Below are 24,080 nucleotides of genomic sequence, written 5' to 3'. Positions count from 1 at the left end.
GTGGTTAATGACATTCTTCTTATAGCCTCTTAACACAGAATTGCCCGACAAAATTAGCCTTTTTGTCCAGTAGTAGGTATTCCACCCTAGGACGAGCCTTTGCTTTTTACAAAAATAGATGAAAGGTCTTTTATTTTGAGTTGCAGAATCTATTTTAAATGATAACTGCGTGCTAAAAGCAGAGCTGAATACGGCAGCTGCTTCTGCTACCTATATCCATCTGCTAATTTGCCTGGCAGGGTGGTCTGGTTTTGAAGGAAAATTCATACCTCCACAGTATAATTTTGCACAGCCCTTTCTTCTGGGCTCGAGCATGTGCAGGGTAAAGAACATCCGTTCTGGACCAATTTTTGGCCTTTGGGCTGGTTAGCAGGAACATTAAAAACCCCTGCTCTCTTTGGTGAGAGGGGGGACTGTGGGGGTCCCAGGTTAAACCGGTGGGTGAATCAGGTGTGGGTGGGTGCATCACTGGTGGCAGGTGCAGGGGATGCTCTGGTGCCTGGGACAGGCAGCTCATTAGCTCCTGGCTTTACCCTGGTTAGTGAGGGCCTGCTAAAAGAGCAGCTTCATGCTGTATCCTGGATACCGGCTCTTGAGTCAGGTATACCCAGAGCACAGATTATTGTGGGCTTTCCGGTAGATTCTGAAACGGGAGGAATAAATGCATCGCACCCGATGTTGTTTTCTTCTCTTGTTTTGGCAAAGCAAACACTCACCCCCTCCATGCTGTACCTGGCTTTGCAAGGGTGTCACTCAGCCTTGGAGAGGAGCAAATGCAAAATTAATGGTTTACCACTAATCTGGGAACGTGTGGGCTATTTTATACATTGAGCATCTCTTAGAAATGTGTTTTGTTTTGCTTTGCTTTCTTTTGCGTCTGACACAAGTCGAGGAAGATTCTGAATTTTTAGTTGAGTGATGGAACAGTCATTGTTTCAAGGCTGCAGGACAGCGAAGAGCTGAGTCTGGCCTAGGCTCTCGAGCGTGGTATATTTGACTGCAAGATGAATCGTGTTAAATTCACATGGCTTCCTGCGGCGCCGGGCTCGTTACTGGAACCTGGCGCCTGGCTTTAGTTCTGCATGCAGAAACCGGGGTGGATGAAAATGGGATTTCCCCGATCTTGATAGAGCCGGGCTGGTTTTTGTTTGCCGATAGCAAACCATCCTTTGTGTGTCTTAAATGTGTTTTTGTTTCGGGTCACGCACTTTTTCTTTTTAAAATTGAACTGACTGTGTCGGCTGTGCTGCTGTTGCGCTTGCAGAATTTTCTGCTGAAAAATGTAGATGTAAGAGTAAAAACCTTCCAACTAGCTTTACGTGTGGAAGTTTTGAGAAGTGGAAGGTTATGGGTTTTGTCTGCAAAGTGTGCACATTCCCCCTCTGTGATGATTCCTGAGGTTGCGGGTTTTGGGAAGGTCCCTGTGGGGTGCAGAGCTCTCGGTGTCACTTTGCCCAAACTAGTCTGCTCAGGGAAGTCGTGGTCTCTGCTATGTCTCCTGAATAAATAGGACTTTCAACAGCTCCCCCTCCTATTTTCCCTTTGACTGACCCATCTCAAAGAGGGCATATCACAGGGATTTTGTCTTTTGCCCTTCCCCCCTCCCTTTTTCCTTCAAATAGAGAAACCTGTGCGTTCACGCACCGAGAAATAACTCTGATGCATCTGTTTTTCCTCCTGTTTCCAGGAAGTGGTTCTGTATTGTTTGGAAAACAAGGCGTGTGATGTGAATCATCGTGACAACGCGGGTTACTGTGCCCTGCACGAGGCCTGTGCCAGAGGCTGGCTGAGCATCGTGCGGCATCTCCTGGAGTACGGCGCCGATGTCAACTGCAGTGCTCAGGATGGAACCAGGTTAGCAGCACCTCTGGCCCCAGCATCGGGTGGTCACCACCACCAGACCCCTTCCCTCTGTGCCTTCTCCATTATCCTCCCCTTGTCCCACCCTCCCCATCCTGCATGAAACCCTCGAAGCTACCAAGGTCCTCCTTGTTGCTGGTCGTTGGGCAGGCACACGCAGTTAATAAAGCAGTGGGGGCACTTCTGCCGTGACTCGAGTTCAGTGTAATTTTATTTTTTTTCTTCTGGGAATTTTCATATGTTGTGCCTTGGTTGTTTTTTGGTGGGTTTTTTTTAGAGTTAGTGAAATTGGCAGCTGCAGGGCAGGAAGGAGGGATACTTGAGCTGCAGCCCTGCTCGCTTACCCTCCAGTTCCTTTGAGTTGTGCCAAAAGAGTGGGGTTTGCCTTGTTAGGAGGGTTACTTTAAAGAGCACTTCGGGGTTTTGTGGCGATTGGGTGTGCAAGTCCCGTATATGCTGTATAAAAACGTTGTTTTGCTGAACTGTTAAACTATCTGCTCATTTGATATTTTGGATTTAATTTTTTTTTTTTAAATCCCGAATTAGCCTTTTTTTAGTTTCCTTCACAGAATGGTAGGGGTGCTTAGTTCCTGTGCTGGCAGAATAGATAGCACGCTTTTCTTTTTTGCATTGTGGAGATAAAAATGCTGCTCCCACCTTTTTTCAAGCTTCTTGTGTATCTCCTAAAGTACCTCTTTGACCACCTCTGCGGGGCTGACCTTGGGGTAACTTGTCCTCAGCATATGCGTTATTCAGTCTATGCATTTTGGAGACAGGTCGCTTTGTATTCTCTGAATCTCCTGCAGCTTGTTATCTTAAATGGTTTATCGCATTCCCTATCACCATCCAAATAGCCAGGGAGGTAAAATTAGCGTAACTAAGAGCCTGCTTTTGTTTTTAAGCTCTTTATTTATTAACTCGAGAAGGGAGGAGTCGGGAAAACAATAAGAGGGCTGGTTAGGATGGTCCATTAAAAGTTCATGATGGTCTATTGTTACCGGCCCATCACTGGCCCATCACGGCCCAAAGGAAGCCTTTTTGGAGAAACATTGAGACTCCGACTGAATTCCTCCTCTGTCGCCCACTTTTTTGTAAGAATTCTGAGTTCTGTAGGCTGCCAAACAGCCTCGCATTTTCTGCTGCCTTCAGCTTTAATACATAACCTATGCAACAGCGGCGAGTTGCCATAAAAAGAAACCTAAATTATTTTTGTCTCACTTGCTGGAATAACCTATATAGAAAATTATCCCCAGGAAGTTTCTGATCAGTCTTAATCACCCGCCAGTTCGGAGTCCACCTTTGATTTCTATTCACAGATGGAGCTGATTTCCAAGAAAGAAACTTGGCTAGTGTACCCTGAGAAGTTGTTTTGGGGAAAATGCATTTTAGAAATGAACATAATGATGATTTGATCATAGGCGGTAATGTCAGAACTCAGCTTGCTGTTACCTCTCTTTTCTGAGGACAGACTTCGTTTTCATTTGGAAAGCTGCCCAACAGACAGCGTGAATCCAAAACACATCTAATATACAGATGAAAGGTGGTCTGGATGCCCTGAGTTGGACAGGACAGAGAGCAGAAGCTTCTGTAAGGAACTTTGGATTGGTGTTATCCCTTTCCTTATGGCAGGACCAGACTTCTCTATCTCTGCAGAGTCAATCAGGACATTCATAAGACAAATCCCATTTCTCTCCTGAAGTTTTTCTCCTTTAACTTTTAGGAGGAAAGAAGTGTCAGTCTTCCTCAACTGTGCTGCTTTTAAAATTCAAATTCCTGAACATGTTCAACCCTTAGAAAAATACTAAAATCTTAAAAACAAAGAAACAAAAAAAACCACCCTAAACAAACCCATCATCAAAGACTTGTCCCCCTCCCCTGCTTTTTTAACGACACTGAATATGCTTTTTATTGTCCCCTCTGCCACCTCACCTGGAAGCCTTCAAGTCTGCAGACAGTAACAGTGGATGTGTGTAGTTCTGTTCAGCCAGTTAATGCAAAACAGCACAGAGGAGTGAGTAACTGCGTGTGCTTGTTGGTTAATGTGGCAGCCTGGGGTGTCACTTGGATCTCGGCTGCCTGAAGCTTTGGTCTGTGTTACTTGCTGCCTCTGCGGTCAGCTTTTTGGAGGACACTCTGAAAAGTTTTGACGCGTGAGGATGTGTCTTTAGTCTGTACAAAAAATTGTCCACGTGAATGTGAAGGATGTAGTAAAGTTCTGCAGACTCAGTGCATCTCTCCTTCCAGTCCTGCCTGAAGTGCAGCAGGTGCTCTGATCGGTGTGCTGGTTTTGCACGTGTGTGTTCTGGGAGCGAAACAAATACCTGAGCCTCTTGCTTTGGTGTTGCCTTTTATGCAGCCACCCAGCCAGTCTGCCTTAAGTTCAGTAGGTAAAGGCAGGCTTTCAGCCTCTGGTTCCTAATACCATCAGAAATCTTGGTGAAACCAGAAACAAAGCACCAGACTGTAGTGGCTGTGCAAGGAGGTGACAGTGTTTGGGAGTGTAGGTGTGGTGCAGTCCTTCCCTTCACCATCAGCTAGGCGCCAGGGCTCTGCCTGCAGCGCAGGAAGTCCCTCTCTGCCCTATTCACAGCACATCTGGCCAGGCTAAATGTGGTAGGTTTTCGATGTTTTTCCCCTTAAACTCTGCTGATAGACCACATGCAGCGCCTGCAGACCCTGAATACACAAGCAGTCTGCTGCTCAATTAGTGCCTAATCAAAGATTATTGTAGAACCCGGAGATCTTTAAGACCTGTCTCCGAGGTGCCGCAGTCACTAAGGGCTCTTAATCGTCTTACCTATAAATAATAATAGACCGTGCTTAAGAGTTGAGCGCTTCCCTTCCCTTACAGGACCCCAGTAAGTGCAGTAGCTCATCAAGGGGTGTTCGACGACCGGTGCCAGACATTAGCAAGGATGTTTGCCGAGTGTCTTTGGCCTTATCTCCTTGTTCTTCTCCTCTTACCTCTGCAGCATGCCCTAGCTGAACCGGTGCCAGTATAGAAACAAAGCCACATGCCAAAAATACAGGTATCCCCTGCCTGTTAGCGAGGGCTCCACATTGCTCCAGAGTTTGTTCCCTAGATTTGCTCTCCGAAGCCAGTTTTGCTGTATCCTCCTTGCTGGCAGCTGATGAGCTCAGCCTTTTTTAATTTTTTTCCCTGGGAGGACCATGCCAAGATGGCTCTCTTCCTGTGTCCTTTCATCTGGTCTTGGCAGAGCCATACCTTCCAGCAGCTAACTGCGTTAAAGAAGAGTCAGCCTGCGTAGCTGCCCTCTTGCAACTTGTGCCTTGCCTCTTCCGAGGGGCAGTGTTGTGTAACGGAGTGGATGGAAATAAAAATAAAACGCCAGAATATGGTATTGCTCGTCGAGTTACAAGACCTCTTACTGCAGTGAGGAAAATTCTGGTGGTGCCTGAAAGGCTGGGAGCAAACCCTGACTGGTCTAAATAGTTTATAATTTTGGTAGTGGAATGATAAACCCCCAGTGAAATGTTTTCTTAACTGTAGTGGTGGTAAAAATAGTCGGAAGAATTCGACAGTACACAAGAGAGGGTTGAGATGTGTGTCTTCTGTAGGATATTGCAGCTCTTGAATGTCCCCAGATCCTTCTGGGGCCTTTTGAAGGGTTTGTTTTAGAAACGAGCTGCACTACGTTAACTGTACCATTAGGGATAGAGAGTGTTTATTTCCACGATGCTCAGGGCGGAAAAGATTGTATGGGCAAATCCTCTCCAGGAGAAGACTCCCAGGGATCTATTTTTTTGACATCTGAAAAAGTTGCCTATTCCAATAGTCGCTTTTGCATCCTACAAAGAGGATGGTTAAACTCTGCCAAGACTGAAAAATACTCCCTCCTCTGCTGGCCCTGCTGGGAGAAGCAAACGAATAGCTCTGCCTTTGCATGGTCCCACTTGTGAGCTTGCCAAGAAGCTGTTCTAGCCAGTGAAAGAGTCTGTCAGTGCTCTGTTTTTGCCTTTTTTCCCCTGACTTATCTATGGGGAATCTCCTATTCTCCCCCCTCCCTGCCAGTGTTTTCTTTCCTTCCTTCTATTTATTGTTCTTCCTTCTTCCGCACGGCTTTACTACGCCTTTCCTTCCCCCTGCCTCTATCAAGTCCCCTCTCATGCCTGGGCAGCCTCCCTGTGCACTCTTAGACAACAAAGGTGGGTCTGCCTGCCCTGCTGCCTCTGCCTGCCTGCACCACCACACCGGGCCTGGTGACCTGTAGAAAGCGAGAGGGAGGTTCCATCACAGGGTTACAACCCATGCACTGCAATTTTTCCTTCCTGGGGAATGCCCAGGCACCCTTTAATAAACTCGTTTGAGTGTCGTTAAATCAATTGAAACACTGAGTGGTGATTTAGATGCTGTTTTTAATAAGTTAAGGGATCATCTTGAATTCATTACTGCTTCAAAAGCCACTTAGGTAAGTCAGTTTAAAAAGAAGAAAACCCCTAACAACACAAACAAGAAAACCCACAAGCCAATAATCCCACAACACTCTTCAACCCCCCTCCCCAAACCAGAAAATCGTAATTCTGAAATTAAATTTAAAACTGTGAGAAATTAAAGACTCCAGTAAAGTGAAGGAGTGGGGGAGAAAAAAGCATGATTTGGCAGCAGCCGTAACTCTCGCCTGTTCCCGGTGTCTGTTGCCAGACTTGCAGCCAGGGATGCTTCGTGCCCGGTGGGGGACAGGAGGGTTTGCAGCAAGGCTGACCTTTCCTGCTGTAGATGCTCAGAGTGCCGTGACCCGGCAGCTCCGGCCTCAGACGCCTGCTGACAGCCAGAAACACCCGATACTCCTCCAGCCTCTCTGTCGGCACCTCTGTTATTTGTTCCCTCTTGCTTTGTGTCGCCTGGGATGTTCAGCACCGATCCTGGATGCTCCGGCTGCTGCGTGGGCGCGTGGTGCTGCGGCAGTCCCTGTGCGGAAGCACTGAATCAGGAGGTGGAGGTGGGAGGGTGAGGCTTGTGGGGGATCCCGGGAATGCTGGCTTCTCCAGCACTGTTCTGTCTCAAAGGCATCATATAGTTTCAGTGTTATGTTAGAGATGTTCCCTCAGAAACTGAGAAGGGATATCCTGACCCCTTTGCAAGTGATCCTTGTGGACCTCTCCGGTCTTAAGATGTAAAAGTGGTTTTCCAAAGAACAGGATGTTGGGCTTTGAAGGCATCCACATCTTGTGCTCTCTGCTGCCAGGGCTCTGAGGGTTAGCACAAGCTGGATTGAGGACTGCGCTCAGCAGCTTGAGGGTCACCTGCTTCTTCACTGATGTCATGGGGTGTGCAGGAGGCAGGCAGCATGGGATAAGCCCTCTCTCCATAGGGAACAAGACGCAAAGCCCCCAAGTGCACCTCCACATGTCAATATATCGTGCATATGTAAAGCCAAAATAGCACACAGCTCTCCAGCAAGATGGGGGCAAGCAAGAGTCCTTCACGTGTGACAGCCATTAATCACCCTAAGTCATGCCCTACTGAAAAGTACTTGGAGTAAACACATCTGGAGCATCTTTTTGAGATGTGTCAGAGTCCCCCTCCTCCTTCTCCTCCCAGCAGTGCTGTGTGATAGATGGGAAAACGATGGTGTGCCGTCCTCTTCTGACTGATTTGATCCTCCCCTCCTCTGCCCTGAGCTCATGTGGATGCCAGTTCATGCCAAAAGAGTGGTGACATAGAGGGAACATTGCCACCGGAGGCAGAAGGAGTGGTTGGATGCGACCTCTTCTCAGGAGGGAGTTTAAGCCCTGGTTGTTAGCTGAGCGTTGCTTGGCAGATCAGTAGACAGAGCGGAGAGGTTTGCTTGGCTGTGCTTCCAGATGACTTCCCCTTGTAACATCATTCTGAAAGCTTTCCAGGAAGGCAGTATGTGATCCTAGTTAAAGTCCTTCCTTGCCTTTTAATACAAGCTCTGTGAGGGCTTGAAAGCCTTGTTTGGGGGGCAGTGGTGTTGATAGCCTAAAGGAGGAGCTGAGCTGAGTTGAACTGCCGTGATCACTGTCCATGCATTTGACTCCCCTTTCAGTTCCCTGCACTTGTTGTCTAAGGAAAGGATGGGATTTTAACACATCTTCATTAGTCTGAAGGGTAATATGTTCTACTCCCAGACAACTCCCCGTTACGTATAATCAATTTTAAAGGCAAAAGTTAATGCGATTTATAATTAGTGATAAGGAATTCTAAACCTGGAATTGCAGGCATGTGTATTAATGAATAATCCTTCTGTAGGCTCACAAAATCTATGTCTGAGCTTGTATAGACTGCTCATGCCACGTTAAATATGTTAATTTCTGGGTGGACTACACTTAAAATAACATGTTTTTCTGTTCTCTGATTAGGAGGGTTGAATTGTGCTGCAAATATATTCACAAGTACTGTTTAAAGAGGATATTCTGCATGGAAGTTTAATTCCTAGCAAATTTTCATAACTTATTTCTGTGTACATAATTTAGGAGCTTTGGGTAACTGATTTCCGTGCTTGCCCAGAGGCAGCCTGAGCGAGCCTTACTCCACAACACGCTGTTAAATTGGCAGAGATTTGGAACGGTAGAGTGACTTGCAGCAAAATTATGTTTGTGAGGCTTCACACAAACTCCTGCTTTCTGTTACAGCGGTGTAATTATTTTACTGGCCCTCAAAATGTGTGCAGCAATGAATAGACGTAACAGAAATATCTGCCCTGAGCAGGCTGACTGTGAAGACGAGGGGAGGGGGTGATGTGCAAGTAAAACCGACAGTAAGATGATTGGCAGCTGTATTAATAGTGCTACTTTCTATAAATAACTTTGATCTACAGTCAGAAGTTTCTTGTCAAACACATTTGCATAATACTGTTGAGTCAAAATGTAACGCTGTGATTTTTTTTTGTTTGTTTCTCCCTCCAGACCAATCCATGACGCCGTCGAAAACGACCACTTGGAAATCGTCCGCCTGTTGCTGTCTTATGGTGCTGATCCAACACTTGCAACCTACTCTGGGAGGACCATCGTGAAAATGACCCACAGTGAGCTCATGGAGACCTTCCTCACAGGTCAGTGCCCACATTGCCTGGGGGCTTTGCTGGTCGTGGCAAATGGGGGGTTTTGTTCCCTGGCCTCCCAAAGACCCTCCTACCTGGCAAGGATGGCTCCATGCCAAGAAGCCTTGGGGTGAGCAGTAGCTCCCTCTCTGCCTGCAAAACCCCAGCAGCTGCAGGTGGGAAGCACAGCCATGCATGGGGGCTCCTTCTAATTGAAACTCTTAATAAGTCATAAGGATTATTCCACTGTCAGATTTGCTAGGTAGGTGGGAGGTCAGTGGACTGTTTCGTGCATTCGGCTTTCTGTTTGAAATGAAAATAAGAAACTTGCCAAATCGAATTGTTGCTTGTTAAACATACTCATATTTTCCCATGGTCTTGCTTTTTATCTTAAAGTGTTTTCCTTTTTGCAAGTTCTGCCTTGTTTTATATCTGAAATGCTGTAAAACTACATTAAAGGCTCTTGTCTTTAAACATATCCATGTTGTAACATGGATTTAGGGTTTTCTTCCTCTTAGTTTTGGATGAAGACACTGCATTCCCTAATAACCTACCTCTGAAGGAGTTCATAGTCAATGAGTTTAAGAGTTCACCCACTTACCTCTTCAAATGGTGTAGTGTAGAAATCCCATAGGTGTGTCAGGACTCCAGAAAAATTCAGTATCTTGGACTTCTTAGCATCCTGAATTACAATATCTTTTCATCAATGCAGTTAGTAAATCTCCCAAATTATGTCTGTAGAAAAAAATTACATCTTCTGAACATATCTGTGGGGAAAAACCTTTTTTATCAGTTTATTTGGGGCCACAGTTTCACCCCCAAGCTAGTGTCCAGACTAATTGTGAAGGCCAAAACATCCTGTTTTCACAAAACTATAATGCTGCTCTCAGTTTCTGAAGCTTAGGGTTGTGTCTGTCCCTGTTAGACCTTGGGTGATTGTTTGATGTGGTGGTTCATTATTTGATGTGAGAGAATGGTGTGTAGCATGTGCAACAGGAAAATAGTGTGGGATTTTTTGATGAAAGGTATGGAGGATGCATATAGAGCCTGTATGACACGCGGTCTGCTAAACTGGCCAGTTTTTGTTCTCATCAGTATGTTTTTGTTGTTGTTTTTTCCTCTCCAGAGTATTTAACTGACCTGCAAGGTCGAAGTGTTGATGACCCTGGTTTGTACTGGGATTTCTATGGCAGCTCTGTGTGCGGTGAGCAAATGTTGCCCTTTATTTCTTTGTATGCGGAGACTTTAAAAACATGCGGCACGTGGGGGTGGGGGCTGTTTAGTTTTCATGGTGGAGGAAGCTAGGAAGGAAGCAAACTGATTTTATTTACAGATCACGTTATTGGAAGAAAAAGCAAGGCCTGCAACAGTCTTTTCAATGCTGACTTGGCACCTTTTATTCAATTTTATTCAGATCCGAAAGATGAATCCGGATTTGACATCTTGGCAAATCCTCCTGGCCCAGGTGATGAAGATGAAGATGGCTTTAGCGATGTGTTTGAATTTGAATTTTCAGATGAGCCTCCCTTGCCGTGTTACAACATTCAAGTGTGTCTCTCTCAGGGGTAAGAACAAATGCAGGTTTCGGGGTAAAAACAGCTGAGGTGATCAGCTTGGGCTGGTGGCAGTTTGTGTCTGTGGGGAAAAGCATTTGCATTTATGCAGTGTGAATGAAAGATCAATGCTGTGATTGCTGGGGTTTTTGGGAAATAAACCAATGGGAGGTGAGAGGGGGAAAGGCTGATTTGTCAGGGCTGAGTTTTGAATGCCATACTCTCAAGCGGAACGAGTGACGTTTAAACACAAGATTCCTTCCCTCATCCCAGACAGCACCTTGTTAAAACATCCCAAAATACCAGTGCTTCTAGCACTTAATTTTGGATATTGTGTTTGTAAGGTATTGTTAATTGTATTTTATGGGCTTTTCTGTTCTGCTGAGTGGACACGCTTTTGCGGATGACAAAATGACACCATTACTGCTTTTCTAGACTATGTAGCAAAACTGGTTTAAAGCTCTGAATTGGAACAAACAAATAAGCATCTTGGAGAAGGTTCTATGATGTTTAATAATAAGCAAAGACCTGGAGAGTTGTATTATCTATTATGTTCAAGATATAAATTAGCTTTGTAAACAGCTACTGTTTACCATTTGCACCAATTTTGATGACAGCTGTGAGAAAAATAGTTTTAAATATTGATCATGAAGGAGTGCAGGTTTTACCGTGTTTTTTATGATTTGGGTGATGGATGTAACTTAAGTTCCCTGAAGTGGACAAGATTAAATTTAAAATACCTGCGAAAAAAAACCAACTCACTGTTTACTTCTGTTTAATATCAGCATCTCTGGAAGTCAGAGATGCTGAATTTTGTGGTTATAACTATAAGCCATCTCCTAACTTGCTAAATGGGGGTTGGGCTCAGCCAGGTGAACCAGCTGTACGAGCAGCTGTTGGGATGGCTGCTGGCCCACATGTGCACTCATAAGCCCAGGTTTTATATGCTCCAGTGCCCTTGCATGCCTGGACCTCTCCTTCCTCAAAGCTGTGGGCAGCAGGACTCCAAATAAATACATACACTCCTGCACATCTGTTATATCGGGCCACAGCCTTGATGTCAGAGAGGTTGTTGACGAGGGTGTGGTCAGAGAGGGTTTGTCACACAGTGACACAGTGACAAGTCAAGAAGCCCATGACTTAATGTCAGTTATTGGAGCCTCTTTCTCCTTCGCTTCCACAGACCACGAAACTGGCTTTTGCTCTCGGACGTGGTGAAGAGGCTAAAAATGTCGTCTCGCATCTTCCGCTGCAACTTCCCCAATCTGGAGGTCGTCACCATCACGGAGGCAGAGTTTTACAAACAGACTTCCCTCAGCCAGTTGTTCTCTTGTGCTACGGACCTTGAAGCGTTTAACCCAGAGAGCAAAGAGCTGTTGGACTTGGTGGAGTTCACAAGCGAACTCAAGACTTTGCTCGGCTCCTCGCTTCACTGGTTGCATCCGCACGAGGACCCTCCCTTTGACATCCTCTGGTGAACCATCAGGCCATTTAATGTACAGTGCTCTATACAGCTACTTCTTTATTATGTATATGTGTTCAAATTAAATTGTTTCTGTAAAGAAAGGACACTATTAAATATGAAAATATCTTTTCCTTTATATAAGAGATCTGAATTCCAGTTGGATGGATTTTGGAAGAATTTTTTTTTAACTTCAATCAGTTTTTACAAAATTGTTATATAATGTTTCTTTAAATGCACACAGGCTTTGGGATAAGTTTGTTATTACTCGGAACACACTTTTTTTTTAAAGAACACACCCACACATTGACTTTGTTTCATACAAAGCACTGATTACACAGAACATACTTTTTCTAGGTGATGTGATCAAAGTCGTGTGGCTTGTTTGGGAGATAGAATTTGGTAAGGCACTTGGTTATATTATTTTTGGTTTTTTTTGTTTACAGAATTACCTGCTTTGGCCAGGTAAGCACTATTGAATATAATTCAATAGTTTTAAATATAAATTAAACCATATCCATACGCATCAACTAATTGTAAGAACTTTTATATCCTAATTTAAAAGCTGTGAAATTTAGTTTTCACACATCAAACCGGATTGTTTATATATGTTTAAACATTTTATGCTCTTTATTTAAAGAAGACTTTGAACTATTTTTTCTGTACCTTGTAAAATATTGAAAAACTAACATATGTTGAAGTTGCTTGAAACTGTACATAAACTAAATTTTCTGAATTGTGTGTTTATGTTTGAGATCTGTGTTTTAACTTTGTAAGTAAATCTTCTGCCTTTGTATTTATATTTTACAAAAATTTTCTTAAAGGCAATAAAACTGTTGAGAAATGAAGAGGCTAAAGTTATTCCCGTTAATTCTATGCCTGGCTGTGACATGAGCTTTGCCTCATTAACGTTTATGAAAAGAGGCTCTGGGAGTAGTTTCCAAAGTGGAACAGGGCTGGCACAGGTGCTGGTGTGGTGCTGATGAAATCTGAGATAGAATCTGTTTCAGCTTTCTAAATTCAAAGTTGCAAGAAAACATCAGGCAGGCACACTCGGTGGGACAGAATTTTAAAAATGGTGTTCACAATGCTTTCTGCATCACCTTTTAGTTAAAGAATTCTGAGTATGTTCAATTATTTTCCCTCCTTTGTTATTGCATTAATTTGAATTGGCTGAGTTCTCCTTCCACTGGAGTCTGCAGAGGGGAGGAGAACAGTACCAGGGGAAATGCTTTAGTTTTGATGTGGAGCATTAAAGCTGTGAGCACACTTTAGGGGGATCTAAAGGGACAGTGACCCAAATGTCACTTTTGCACAGCTCAGGAACTCGCATCTGAGAGTCTGGGCACCCTGGGCTTGGGCAGACCCTCTCTTTGGGATCTGTGTTTGCCCTTCCCCTTGTGGAAAGAAGTTCTTGCTGTGAACCCAAACTCCTGAGTTTTACTTTGGGGCTGTTTTTATCAGTAGTATGTCTTGTGATAGCCAGTTACCTCTGAGGTGTTTAAATCGTGCTGCTCTTCTGATAAGGGCCAGGACCCACACCAGAAGGGTCTCGACCAGAGCACCTGGTTAATCTTGAGAAAAGCATCTGGGAAAAAGTTTCTCCACTGTCCTCAAGGTCTGGGAGAATGATGCCTCATTTCTGAAGGTGCAGTGGAGGGAGAGATTCAGAGCTGGTGCTTCTCATGATGTGTTGCCATAGAGTCTTTTGCCAAACATTTTTCCTGTGTGTCTTACAGTGGGGCTGTTTCTGTGGGTAAGGTGGTTTTGTAGCCAAGCTAAGAGGTGAGAGAGGGGTCCAAAATCTGTCTGCTGCTGGCAGCTGAAGTTCCATTTCTGCACAGGACAGGGAATTTTCAGTCCTTACACAACTACCAACGTCTTGCTTCAGACTTTGGATAATGAGGATGGTGATCCCTCCTGCAGGGGTTATATGAGCACACTGGGAGTATGGAAACACAGACATCTCTACTCCCTGTTGCTGGCTGCTTTTACCCCCTGATTTTCCCAGAAAGAAGAGGTGAGCCAGAAAATTAAGGCAAGGGAGAACACTAAAAGCAATTGTTACAGACTCCTTTTATCTGGTCAGCTATGTAATGCTTGGATGGCTTGAGCTGAGTATAAATCAGCTTCGTGCTACTTCCAGGGGTGCGTGGCAAACACCTCTCTGAGCCCCTCAGGCAAACAGAGGATTGACATGGCTTCCTCTTTTGCCCAGCTCCTCCTCAAATAATCCTGAGCACGTGCTCCCCAAGCATCTCTGCTTAGTCAGCTTTCCACTATCTCCACCGAGTACAGTTGGGCCTTCTCCATGCTGGTGCTTGCATCCGTGCTCAGATACAGTAACAGCCTCGTGCTGTTGTAATGCAAGTGTGTGCCTGCCCCGGGGCTGTCTGCGCTCTAAAAATAGGGTTGTGGCGGAGAACACCTGATCCCAGTGCTGTCCCTTGACATAACTGTAACCGTTTCATCTTTTAGGATGCACTTTTTAAAAAAAGATTTGCTGTGTGAGGGTGCTGGAGGGAGCATGGAGGGTTCAGCGAAGCAGGAGGGCAGCATCCCACGCTGCTGGATGCATGAGGCTGGCTTGGCTGACGCTGTGCTGGGTGGTTTGGGAGAGACTGTCACAGGAGATGCAGGATGCAGTAGGAGCAGTTTTGCAGTAGGCAAGCCCAGGGGATAGTTGCCTTGGGGAGAGGAGAGGTGGTAGCATGCTGGCAGGGACTGAACTCGGTGACAGGAAGTGTAGGCAGGGAAGCTGGAATGCTGGCTGCCTTGCCAGCACTGGGATTGTCTAGATCCTGCACAGTGGAAAGCCAGGACTGGGCTAGCTCCAACCAGCATGGTTGGGTAGGGCTGGGAGGGGGCTGTGTTCAGCGTTTCAGTTTCTGAAATCATGCTGCTCTCCTTTAAAGCACTTTCCTGTGCATCCTCCTTGGGCCATGGATGCTTGCTTCGCACTACTGGCATTGCTCCAGGTTAATAAAAAATAAGGAAACAGAAACGCAGCCTTTGGGGATGGTAAAACCCTGCTGATCCTGTTTCTTGCCTTCTGCAGGGTGGAAGTGCAGTGTTGATGCTGTTGGAGCCAAAGCCAAGGTGTTACCTTGAATTTCCCGTGCTTATCACTTGGATTTGTCTGGCTGTGAGCTTGTGCTGCCCCGTGGAGGTGTTGGGAGGACCACTGGGGCTGTAGGGAAAAATCCCATCTCCAGCTAGAGCAGGCAGATGAGTCTCACTGAAGGGAGGTTCCTTTGCAAAAGTTTTACTTGTTGCTAGCTGGGAAATCCCAGGAAATACCCAGCTCCAGGCTGGCTGCCTTGGGGGGGTACAAGGGGAAGCCCTGGCATGGTTAGTGCTGGGAGGTTTCCCCTGAGATAAACGATGCTACTGAGTACACAAAGTATTAAACTCCTCCTTTGCCTTACCCAAGAGGACTGGGTTCTGCAGAGTGGGGTCAGCCCTGCGAGTTTCCCCTTCGGGTTATTTGTCCCTTCAGCCACTTCTCTCATTTCTTTACTCTGGAGTCATAGCTGGAGTCTTGTGCTAAAGACTGATACAGTGTGACAAGAAAGGGCCAGAGGAAGTGTTCAAAAAGATGTGAAGATGTGACTTAGGCACATGGCTTCGTGGTGGACTTTTCAGTGCTAGGTTAACAGTTGGACTTAATGATCTTAACAATCTTTTCCAACCTTAATGATTCTATGATTCTGGTTTGCAGGATCACAGGAGCAGAATGGAAATTGTTTTAAAAACTGCTCCCAGGGGCCAAGCTCACTCCATGAATAAAATAATTTGAAGCTGACTCCTCCCTTCATTTCTGGGTGAAATAATAAAACTATAGATGAGGCCCATCATTTGTGCATTAATATGAACAAGGTGTCAGGGAATGGTAAGTGCAGGCAGCTGCCATTCCCAGGCTCTGTGGGGCTGCTGGTAAACATTCAGCATAATTTCTTTAGTTCACACAGGAAAAAGGCACACATTACTACTTTAAACTTGCACAGATGCAAAGTAACAGGAAAAATAGTATATTGTCTACTGAAAATTGTTTGTAGAAGATCTTATATTAGTTTCAGTATGAGTCCAGTGTTTGTAGGAGAGGTCTTGGCACCACTACACAAGACAGAAGAGTTGAATACCATAATTGTGAAGATACGTATTAGATGTTTTCTTAATATGCTCATTCACCATTGCATTTCTGCTAGAAGGAGGAGTAGGAGAAGAAAGTGCCTGGAATCCAACAAGTATAACTTCCTGAGCTTGAAGTGACATCAGGGGCAAAATCCCCAAACAGATCTGAAGCAGATGAAATTCTATCTGCACCATGATGTCCGCCCACATCAGCCTTGCTAGTTCTGCATTTCACCCCTTAGTGTGCTTTTCATGGGTTTGCCGTGATTGCAGAGTGAGGGGACTATTTTCCTGTGGGTTGAGTGTGATGGATCATTAGAAGCAACACTGCCTTCTGCCCTTGGGGTGAAGGCAGCACATTGCTTGTTTCTGGTTTGCCAGTCCTGGAGCAAACCTTGTCCACACCATGTGCACATATCATCCAGCAGACTGACGTGACTGTAGATGGTTGCTCTCTTGAGCCAGGTATGAACCACAAATCTGTCACTAAATAGATTTTCCTTTTGTTGTCACATTAATTTGCAACTCATTAATAGTGACAGCAGTGAGGTACTGCACTGATGCAGATTTGCATATTCATGGTAACTTATTATTAAACAAATAAGATTTCCCTAGCTTAGGAAGCACCCAGAGTAATGCCACATTGTGCATTATAACAGCCTGAATGTTTTATTTTCTTTTTAGTATGTTAATAGATGCAAGGGGTGCTCTTTTTTTAAGTAAATGTGCATCTATAAAATAGCATGTAATTTAAAATATCACAATTGTTTAAATAGTAATCCATTAGCAAACCTGTCAATAATTGAGCACAAATACCTATTTAATGTATGAATCAATTAATCAATTCTAAATGCTGGCTTTGTCACCTGATGACCGTAACACAGGCAGTACCAGCAAGGCACAACCAAGTCACTGTACCAGCGAGGTGAGCCAGAGGCGAGGAGATGATCCCGTGTTTTATGGTTCGTTACAGCCAAATTGTTTGGTTTTCATGGTTGCTTTTGTTTCTTTGCCCCAGAGGAGTGGTGAGAGAGAAAGTGAAGACTGAGCTTGGTGTGATACCTGCTGCCACCCTCTCATCTTACTCAGCATGGCTGAGGAAAACACGGCCATCTCAGCTCCATAGGGATCCCCCCATTCCCCCTTTTCTCTGCCAGCAGGCACTTCCCACAGGTACTGCCTGGACACCAGCTGTGGCTGGGAAGGAGGAGGGCAGTGCCCTGGCCCCCAGCATGACGGGTGGGCAGTGAGCAGCATCCTCCCCTGGCACAGTGGGTTCCTTCCCCCTGTGCTGAAGAAACCGTGGTGGAAAAGCCCTTGGCATTCAACAGCCACTCAAAATCCACAGGTGGGAGGAATGGGAGATGTGGGGCCATCCAACAGGCAGGTGTTTTAGTTCACTTGCTGGTAACAGCGAAGGTCCTTTGGCCGCAAATCAGCACAACTTTTTTCTATTGGGCTGTTAAAGACCAGCCAGCATTCATAGCAAACCCCTCTTCAGATCCCTACTACCACATTTTCTTTCTAGATCTTCTAACAATTTGTAGGGCACTGGGCATAATTACAGGTGTTGGAACCAGCTGGTTATTGCAGTTCCCCTCAGTCCTCAAGTTAGGTCTTTTCCTGAACTTGACTTTCCGGAGGACCTTGATGGTGTTGCCTGACCACAAGGCCAAATGTGGTTCTTACCCCATCCTGCTGTTTCCTTGTGAGTCACAAGCCACTCCCTTTGAACCACTGGCCCGTGCTTCCAGCCTCCACAGGCTCTGGAGCTCCTGTTTCTGGCTAATTGAAAAGGTTGTGTGGCCCTGAGGAGACACAGCTAAAAACAAGGGTGGAGAAATGCAACCATAAGTCACCCCAAAGACTGTATCCCTACAAGTGCAGAGCAGGGTGAAGCTGTTTTTAAAACTTCTAACAGCAACCTCACAGTGCCCTTTTCCATCAGGGGATAATTTCATTTTCTGATTTGGGATCTGTCTTTATCTTCTTCTCCTTGCTCAGGTCTTTCCCTGGCACAATGAAGGGTGTCAGTGGGACTGTAGCCTGATTTCCACTGCTCTGTGGCTGCAGCCTTTTCCACACACTGAAGATGTAGAGGGTTAGGCAACACATGTGGCAGACACTCATGATGTCAGAGACAGTGTTTAGTATTTGTAGCTGTCGAAATTTCAAGGAAAAGGCTACCTAATGAAAACCCTTTTCCAATATGCCATAAAACTCCTGTTTAAGTAGAGCCTATGTGAAGGCAAGTCCTGACAGGCCTCCTGAAATGAAAAGGGCAGATTATTTAACAGCTGATCAACACTAATAACCCTTGGCAAATACAGTATGCAAATTCAGCGCTGGAGCCAACATGTGCCGAAGGGACTCTTCTCTGACAGCCTGGCCTGGCTGCTCTCAAACCACTGCTGTTAATCACAGAGCCCAGCACTGGGAGTGGGGACACCTGGGCTGCCACTGCTCCGTGTTGTGTCAGTGGTCTGGTGTGTTTAGGAGAAGTTCCTCCACCCCCACAGGAATCTAATGGGCGTTTGGTGTCTGACCACTCAGTGGGGCCAGTCTCGGGCTCCCTTGCTGGAACTGGTGGCACAAAGCACTGAGGGAACCGAAACAAATAGTTTGAAGCTGGGTATCTTATCTCCCCACTCCATGACATCTTAAGGTAAATACAGGTATCTTTGTGACATGCCAGTCTACACAAAAATAATTCTCCTTTCTGCGTTGGGCCAACCCACGGGCAGAGTTAAGCAAAGGATGGAGCTGGGTGCAGAGTGGAGTTCATCCTTCTGTCCCCTAGCCCCATGTCACAAGGGTAGCTTTGTCCCTTGGCTTCCCCAGCCCAGGGACCCTACCTATGCTACCCACTGGCTGCTGTGAGCACCTGGGGATTTGGGACACCTCCCTGCAGGGCCAGCTCAGAACAGGGCAGTGATTGCAACAGCTACACGATAGAGCACTGCCTGTTTCAGGAATTACTGATGCTGGGTGGGGTGGACCCCTCTGGGAATGTCCCCACATGGGCTGGTTGCTCTCATTAAACCAGAAGAAGCCAGAGCCAGAAGACCCTCAGGGTTGGGGGGTACAGGGTGGGAGATCACCCCAGCCCCCTGCAAGCGTAGGAGAGAGTGCTGCCCGGGCCTGGGATCAGGGCAAGGGGTCAGGGACAGTCAAAGAAGCATTGCCCCTTTTGGTGGCAGTGTGGCATTACCTGGGCTCAGAAAGATGGGTGAGCCTGTGCCTCTGGAATCTGGATGCTCTGCCCATCCACCAGCCGGTGCTCTCAACACAGCCCTTAATAGTCTAGTGACAAAAGAGTGCCTGGTCCCCAAGGGGTTACCTCTCCTGAAATGGCTGCCATGCCCGAAGAGCCAGAGTGCCTTTGAGTACTACTGTTTTCAAAAGCTCAGGAGTGAGCTTGATTAGCAAAGTCAACAAAGAGATGCAAATATGCTGCGGCAAAAAGGTGTTTTGTAAGTCTGGGAATCAAGGCCCCGGGTAGCGGGAAGCAGCAGCTCTGTCTGTTGGGAAACATTAGAGAAGGGAGGGTGTGTTATTCCGGAGAAACCAGCGGCTCAGAGCAGCGCAGGGCTCTGCGGACACAAAGTAGCGTCTCAGTCTTCAAGGTTATTTAATAGTAAACAACTGATGTCAGGAGGGAAAGAACCCACTGCCGCCCAAGCACTCAGGCTGGGGCTATCTTGTGAGCACAGCAGGAAAACATGGCATGAGCTGTGCAGGTTGGAGAAACCCAGAAAGCCCCTTCCCAGGCTTATTTCTACAGCTGCAGATCACTTTAAAAAGTGCAGCCTCATGCTCAGCCCACGTTTGACTTTCCAGGACTTCAAACGTCCCACAAGTTTCTTACAATGCTACAGTCTTTCCTGCTCAGTGTTTGCTTAAACTTCACCTGCAGTAACTCTCGGTGCTATGGGGCCCTCGGCTTTGCTTTAGAGGCAGAACAAGGTGAGTCAGCCCCATCCTTCACCCAGCCAGCACTGGAGGAGGAGAATGAGGATGAGGATGTGGAGGAGGAGGAGCAGAGTGGGTCTGCTCGGCAGCTGGTGCCAAATCACAGCAAAACAACCCCAAGGACAGTCCCTCTTCTGCTGCTGGTGGCTCCCCAGCACGGAGGAATGCAGTATCCCAGGCAGAATGTTTGTGAAGGCGTGGGGCATTTTTTAAAACACACAACAGAGACTTCTGCAGGGCTTGGTCTTTTTGTAAAGTAAATGTATTTGACAGGTTTATTTCTTTATCAGGTATTTGTCTAACCCCATGACACTGAGAGAGCCGATTTCCTGGTACAAACATTAAAATGTAAACTCCCAGAGATGTGTACTGTCACAACCAGCGTCCAAAGTATCCAAAGTATCCTCACCTCGGTGTCCTGGCGTGACAGCAGGAGACCCCAGAGATGCTGGATAATCTATGCTGTGATCACACCGGGCACCATGATGTGCAAGAGCCAGGAAAAGAGACAGCCTCGGTTAGAGGAAAGGAGACGGGCTTCCGTCCGGTCCTGTCTGAGTGGCCGGTGGACTCAGGGGTTAAAAACAAGCCTTTTGCAAGCGGTGCCTCCATCCAGCAGGATGGGGAGATTAGAAACACCTTAAGCGCCTGAAGGTTTTGCAGCACCGCTGACTGATCAAATAAAAAGACATGAATCATAAATCAGTGTAATTTAAAGCAGACTTATTTAGAGATGGAGATCGGGCACTAAGGGCACTTATTCAAATCACTTTGGCTTGCCAGTAGCCACTCCCCCACAGTGCATAACTCCCTTGGGGTAGGCGAGGTGGGGGTGCAGATGTGCTGCCTCCCGTTTAAATCAGACCCGGGAAGGGAGCTGGGTCAGGGAGACTGGGGGGGGGTGCCCAGAGTGAAGGAGGGACTCTGCTGCCTGCTCACCCCGAGTTGCTGCCTGGCGCTGGCCACCGACAGATGACAGCCAGACGGCAGGAGCAGGCGTGCAGTGTGGCTGCGGGATGACATGAGGTCTCAACGCAGCCCAGTGTGTCAGGGACCACAGTTGGTCCCAGCAGAGACAGACGCTCTGGTGAGTCCCTTTACTCGCTCACTTGGCTTAACAGGGAGCTTTTGCTGTGCTCCTGCCATCTTTTGCCACCTCCCCTCCTCCGTATGCAGCAGCCCTGAACATCTGAGGGGGGACACACTGAAGTTCTACACAGTGTGTGTGTGTGTGTGTCTGTGTGTGCACGGGGTGCTGGCTGCTTGGTCCTAACCCCAGCTGTGCAGGAGATCCTATTACCCGACCCAGAGCAGGAGCCAGTAGGGGGAAGGTTGGCTCCCACTTCCCATCAGGCTTGCAGCCACCCTGCAAACACTTTAGTTTCCCTAAAAAGGCACTGGAGAGCTTGAACAGCAATACCACCTTGGCATTTATTAATTTTTTAGCTTAGCTCTCCCCCCACCTCCACTGTGATTTGCATACCTGTTAATCCTCTCCCTGCTGCAATAATTCTGTGAAGGATAGGGAAATTATATCTGAGCAATAACTCCTTGACTCTGAAGCTGTGGAAGACCCTGCATGCCATCATGATCAGAGCAGAGACTTCCAGTGAGCAGAAGCAGGAGGTTTAACCTCCTAAGAGCTGCATGTCACCTATCAGACCCAAGCAAAGCCATCGCTCTTGAGCATGTGAAACCCAAGCCTGCCAGTCTCAGGGGGCTCTGGCTCCAGGAAAGCCCTTGCCCTTGGCAATATTTTGCCTTGACAAAATTGCTGTTCCCCATCAGCAGTGCCCCGCTGCAGCAAAGCTGCTTCCCGTGGGAGAGGGGAGGAGAGACCTGCACTCCGGAGGTTTCATCACTTCCCCCAGCCCTGCCTGGGGAGCTGGGAACACCACCCGCTTCCTGCACATGCTGGGACTGAGCATCCCACGGCAGGGCTGTGCTGCCAGGGTAGCTCTGACCCCGGCCCTTCAGATGGCTTATGATGAGTTCTGTGACAGTTTCAGTCAGCAAGAAGCTGCAGACCCTAGCAGCTTAATTCATCACTTTTCTTACTGCTCTCTTTATCCTCTTCCCCCCAGCTTTTTATATCATTTGGGTTTGTGGATGAAAAACATCTCTTCCAGTAAAAATCCTAAAGATGAGTCAATCAGGTCCAGGTCCAGGGAGAGAGAACAAATTGCTCCAGAAATCCCTGGAAAAGCTGAGCCAGTTTGTCATGTCATCCTGCTTCCTCTGTGACCAGGAGGGGACAGGGCAAGTAGGCAGGGGAGGAAGGACAGCAGGGTGATGAGTAGGTGGTGGAGAGCTCTAGGGAGCTCACTGCCCTTATTTGGAGCCAGCAGTGTGGGTGGACAACAGAGGAAAGCACAGGAGAAAAGCAGGAAACTAAGTTTCAGGAGGCAACTTTTATAACATGATGATAAGTCCCCAAACAGCAAGCATCTCTCAGTGAGAGAGTGACTAAAACCCCAGTTTGCTGCAGCTCTGTTAAAACTGTGCTGTGCTCTGGCTCTGCTGGAGAAATAAATAATTTTTAAGGCCTGAAACCTGCATCTTTGAAGGCTCTGGCATCAGCACAGCATCCTCATGTGCTGTGTGTGCCCTTACTTATACAGCTGTATAGACTCAGCGTGGAGCGGAGAGGGAGGTGAGAGAAGAGAGGTGATGCTCACCATCATCTCTATCCTGTGTTCCTGAGAAATAGCCCCTGTTTGTTTTTGGCAAGCACAGGCAGTGGCTGCCGGTTGGGGCATCAGAGGCATCAGAACAGCACACCCAGCACGCGAGCCAGGGGGAAAAAAGACTTCAACGTCCTGCACGGCCACAAAGGGAGTGTCCTTGGGCTGCCTAGGGACAGGCCCTGAGCTCAGAGGCTCATGCCACAGGCAGGGGGAGCTGGGAGGGTGGGCAAGGCACACCAGGAGCAGGGAGGCGGGGTGTTGATGCTCACAGAGCGCACAGCCTTTCAGCACACTGGGACAGTCGTTCACCAGGCACATCACCGCTATCGGCAGTGCTTGCTTCATCAGGCACTGGCAGTGAGGTCTGGGAGGTTCCTCTTTCTGGGCTATATTAAGGCACACGCAACGGCTCGAGAGTGGGGTGAGAGGACAGCAAGAAGTTGTGAAAGAGCAGCACGCCGGAGCCTGTGAGTAACTAAGGCCTTTTGGCAGTGTTTCAGAAAATGGGGTGGTCCAGTTAGGGAGTTCAGGAAATTGTCTGAGTTAGATTAAACATTTTCTAAAACCTTCTGGGTGCTTGAGAGCTGACTTGAAAGTTGGCAAAGTTAAATAAAACAAAAGTTAACACATTCCCCTCAATTTATTTTGTTACAGGGTTAGTAAAAAGTCAGCCTATTTTTCATTAGTTTCAACATCCCCTTCCATCTGAAGGCAGGAGTATCTGCACAGTAAAATCCCGGGATGCTTGCACAGCAGTGCAGGGGGCTACATGTGACACATAAGAGCTTTAGAATACATTCCAAAAACCATAAACCACGTAACTTTCAGGCAGAAAACCAAATTTCTCTGGTTGAAGCCTGGGTGTAAAAGAGTTTCTGTGGGTCTGTGGCTCACTGGAGTCTTCCTTCAACACCAAACCCAGGGAGCACCTCGTAGCATGCAGCTTGCTCTGGACATGCTGCTTGTTCTCCAGTAGCCACATGTTGTCCCACAGGAGACAGGACTGCCACAGTCTGGGCAAGAGAAGCATCAGATCTCACAGCCCTGCACAACGTCAGCAATGGAAATAACAGGGTTTTTTCTCTCTGGAGAGGACGGGGAGTACTGAAGTACGTGGTGTCTGAGCAAAGCAAGAGCCCCTCTGCTCTCGTGCCCAGTGTGGGCAGCCTGTGATAGGGCTGACCTCAAGCTGTGTGTCTCCCCTTTCCTTCACAGGCCAAGTGATGTATGAGCTGCCTGGAGAAAAGGATTTCCACTGCTCATGTAGACTGTGCACAGCCAGGAGTTGCAGAGCAAACCTTCACCCTGCACCTATTCATCTCTCTGGTGGAAAGAAACAGAGCCCCTGATGCAAAAACCCCACCAGCCTGGGAAACTACCTGCTCCT

General features: G+C 47.0%; 1 protein-coding gene across 7 annotated transcripts in view; it reads left to right on the top strand.

Moving 5' to 3' along the window:
* The window catches only part of BCOR (BCL6 corepressor), a 59,765-nt gene extending 47,012 nt beyond the window's left edge, over positions 1–12,753 (top strand). For all 7 annotated transcript variants that reach the window (XM_027689022.1, XM_027689019.1, XM_027689021.1 and 4 more), the window contains 5 exons: positions 1,688–1,854; positions 8,752–8,897; positions 10,012–10,089; positions 10,300–10,450; positions 11,622–12,753. In XM_027689022.1, the coding sequence (XP_027544823.1) occupies positions 1,688–1,854; positions 8,752–8,897; positions 10,012–10,089; positions 10,300–10,450; positions 11,622–11,916 (837 nt within the window). In that variant the 3' untranslated portion in view covers positions 11,917–12,753. The remainder of the gene's footprint in view (positions 1–1,687; positions 1,855–8,751; positions 8,898–10,011; positions 10,090–10,299; positions 10,451–11,621) is intronic.
* The last annotated feature ends 11,327 nt before the right edge of the window (positions 12,754–24,080 follow it).

Source organism: Neopelma chrysocephalum, unplaced genomic scaffold (genome assembly GCF_003984885.1).
Source record: "Neopelma chrysocephalum unplaced genomic scaffold, ASM398488v2 Primary Assembly neopelma1_76, whole genome shotgun sequence".
NCBI classification, from domain to species: domain Eukaryota; kingdom Metazoa; phylum Chordata; class Aves; order Passeriformes; family Pipridae; genus Neopelma; species Neopelma chrysocephalum.
This window is presented reverse-complemented; position numbering and strand designations above follow the sequence as displayed.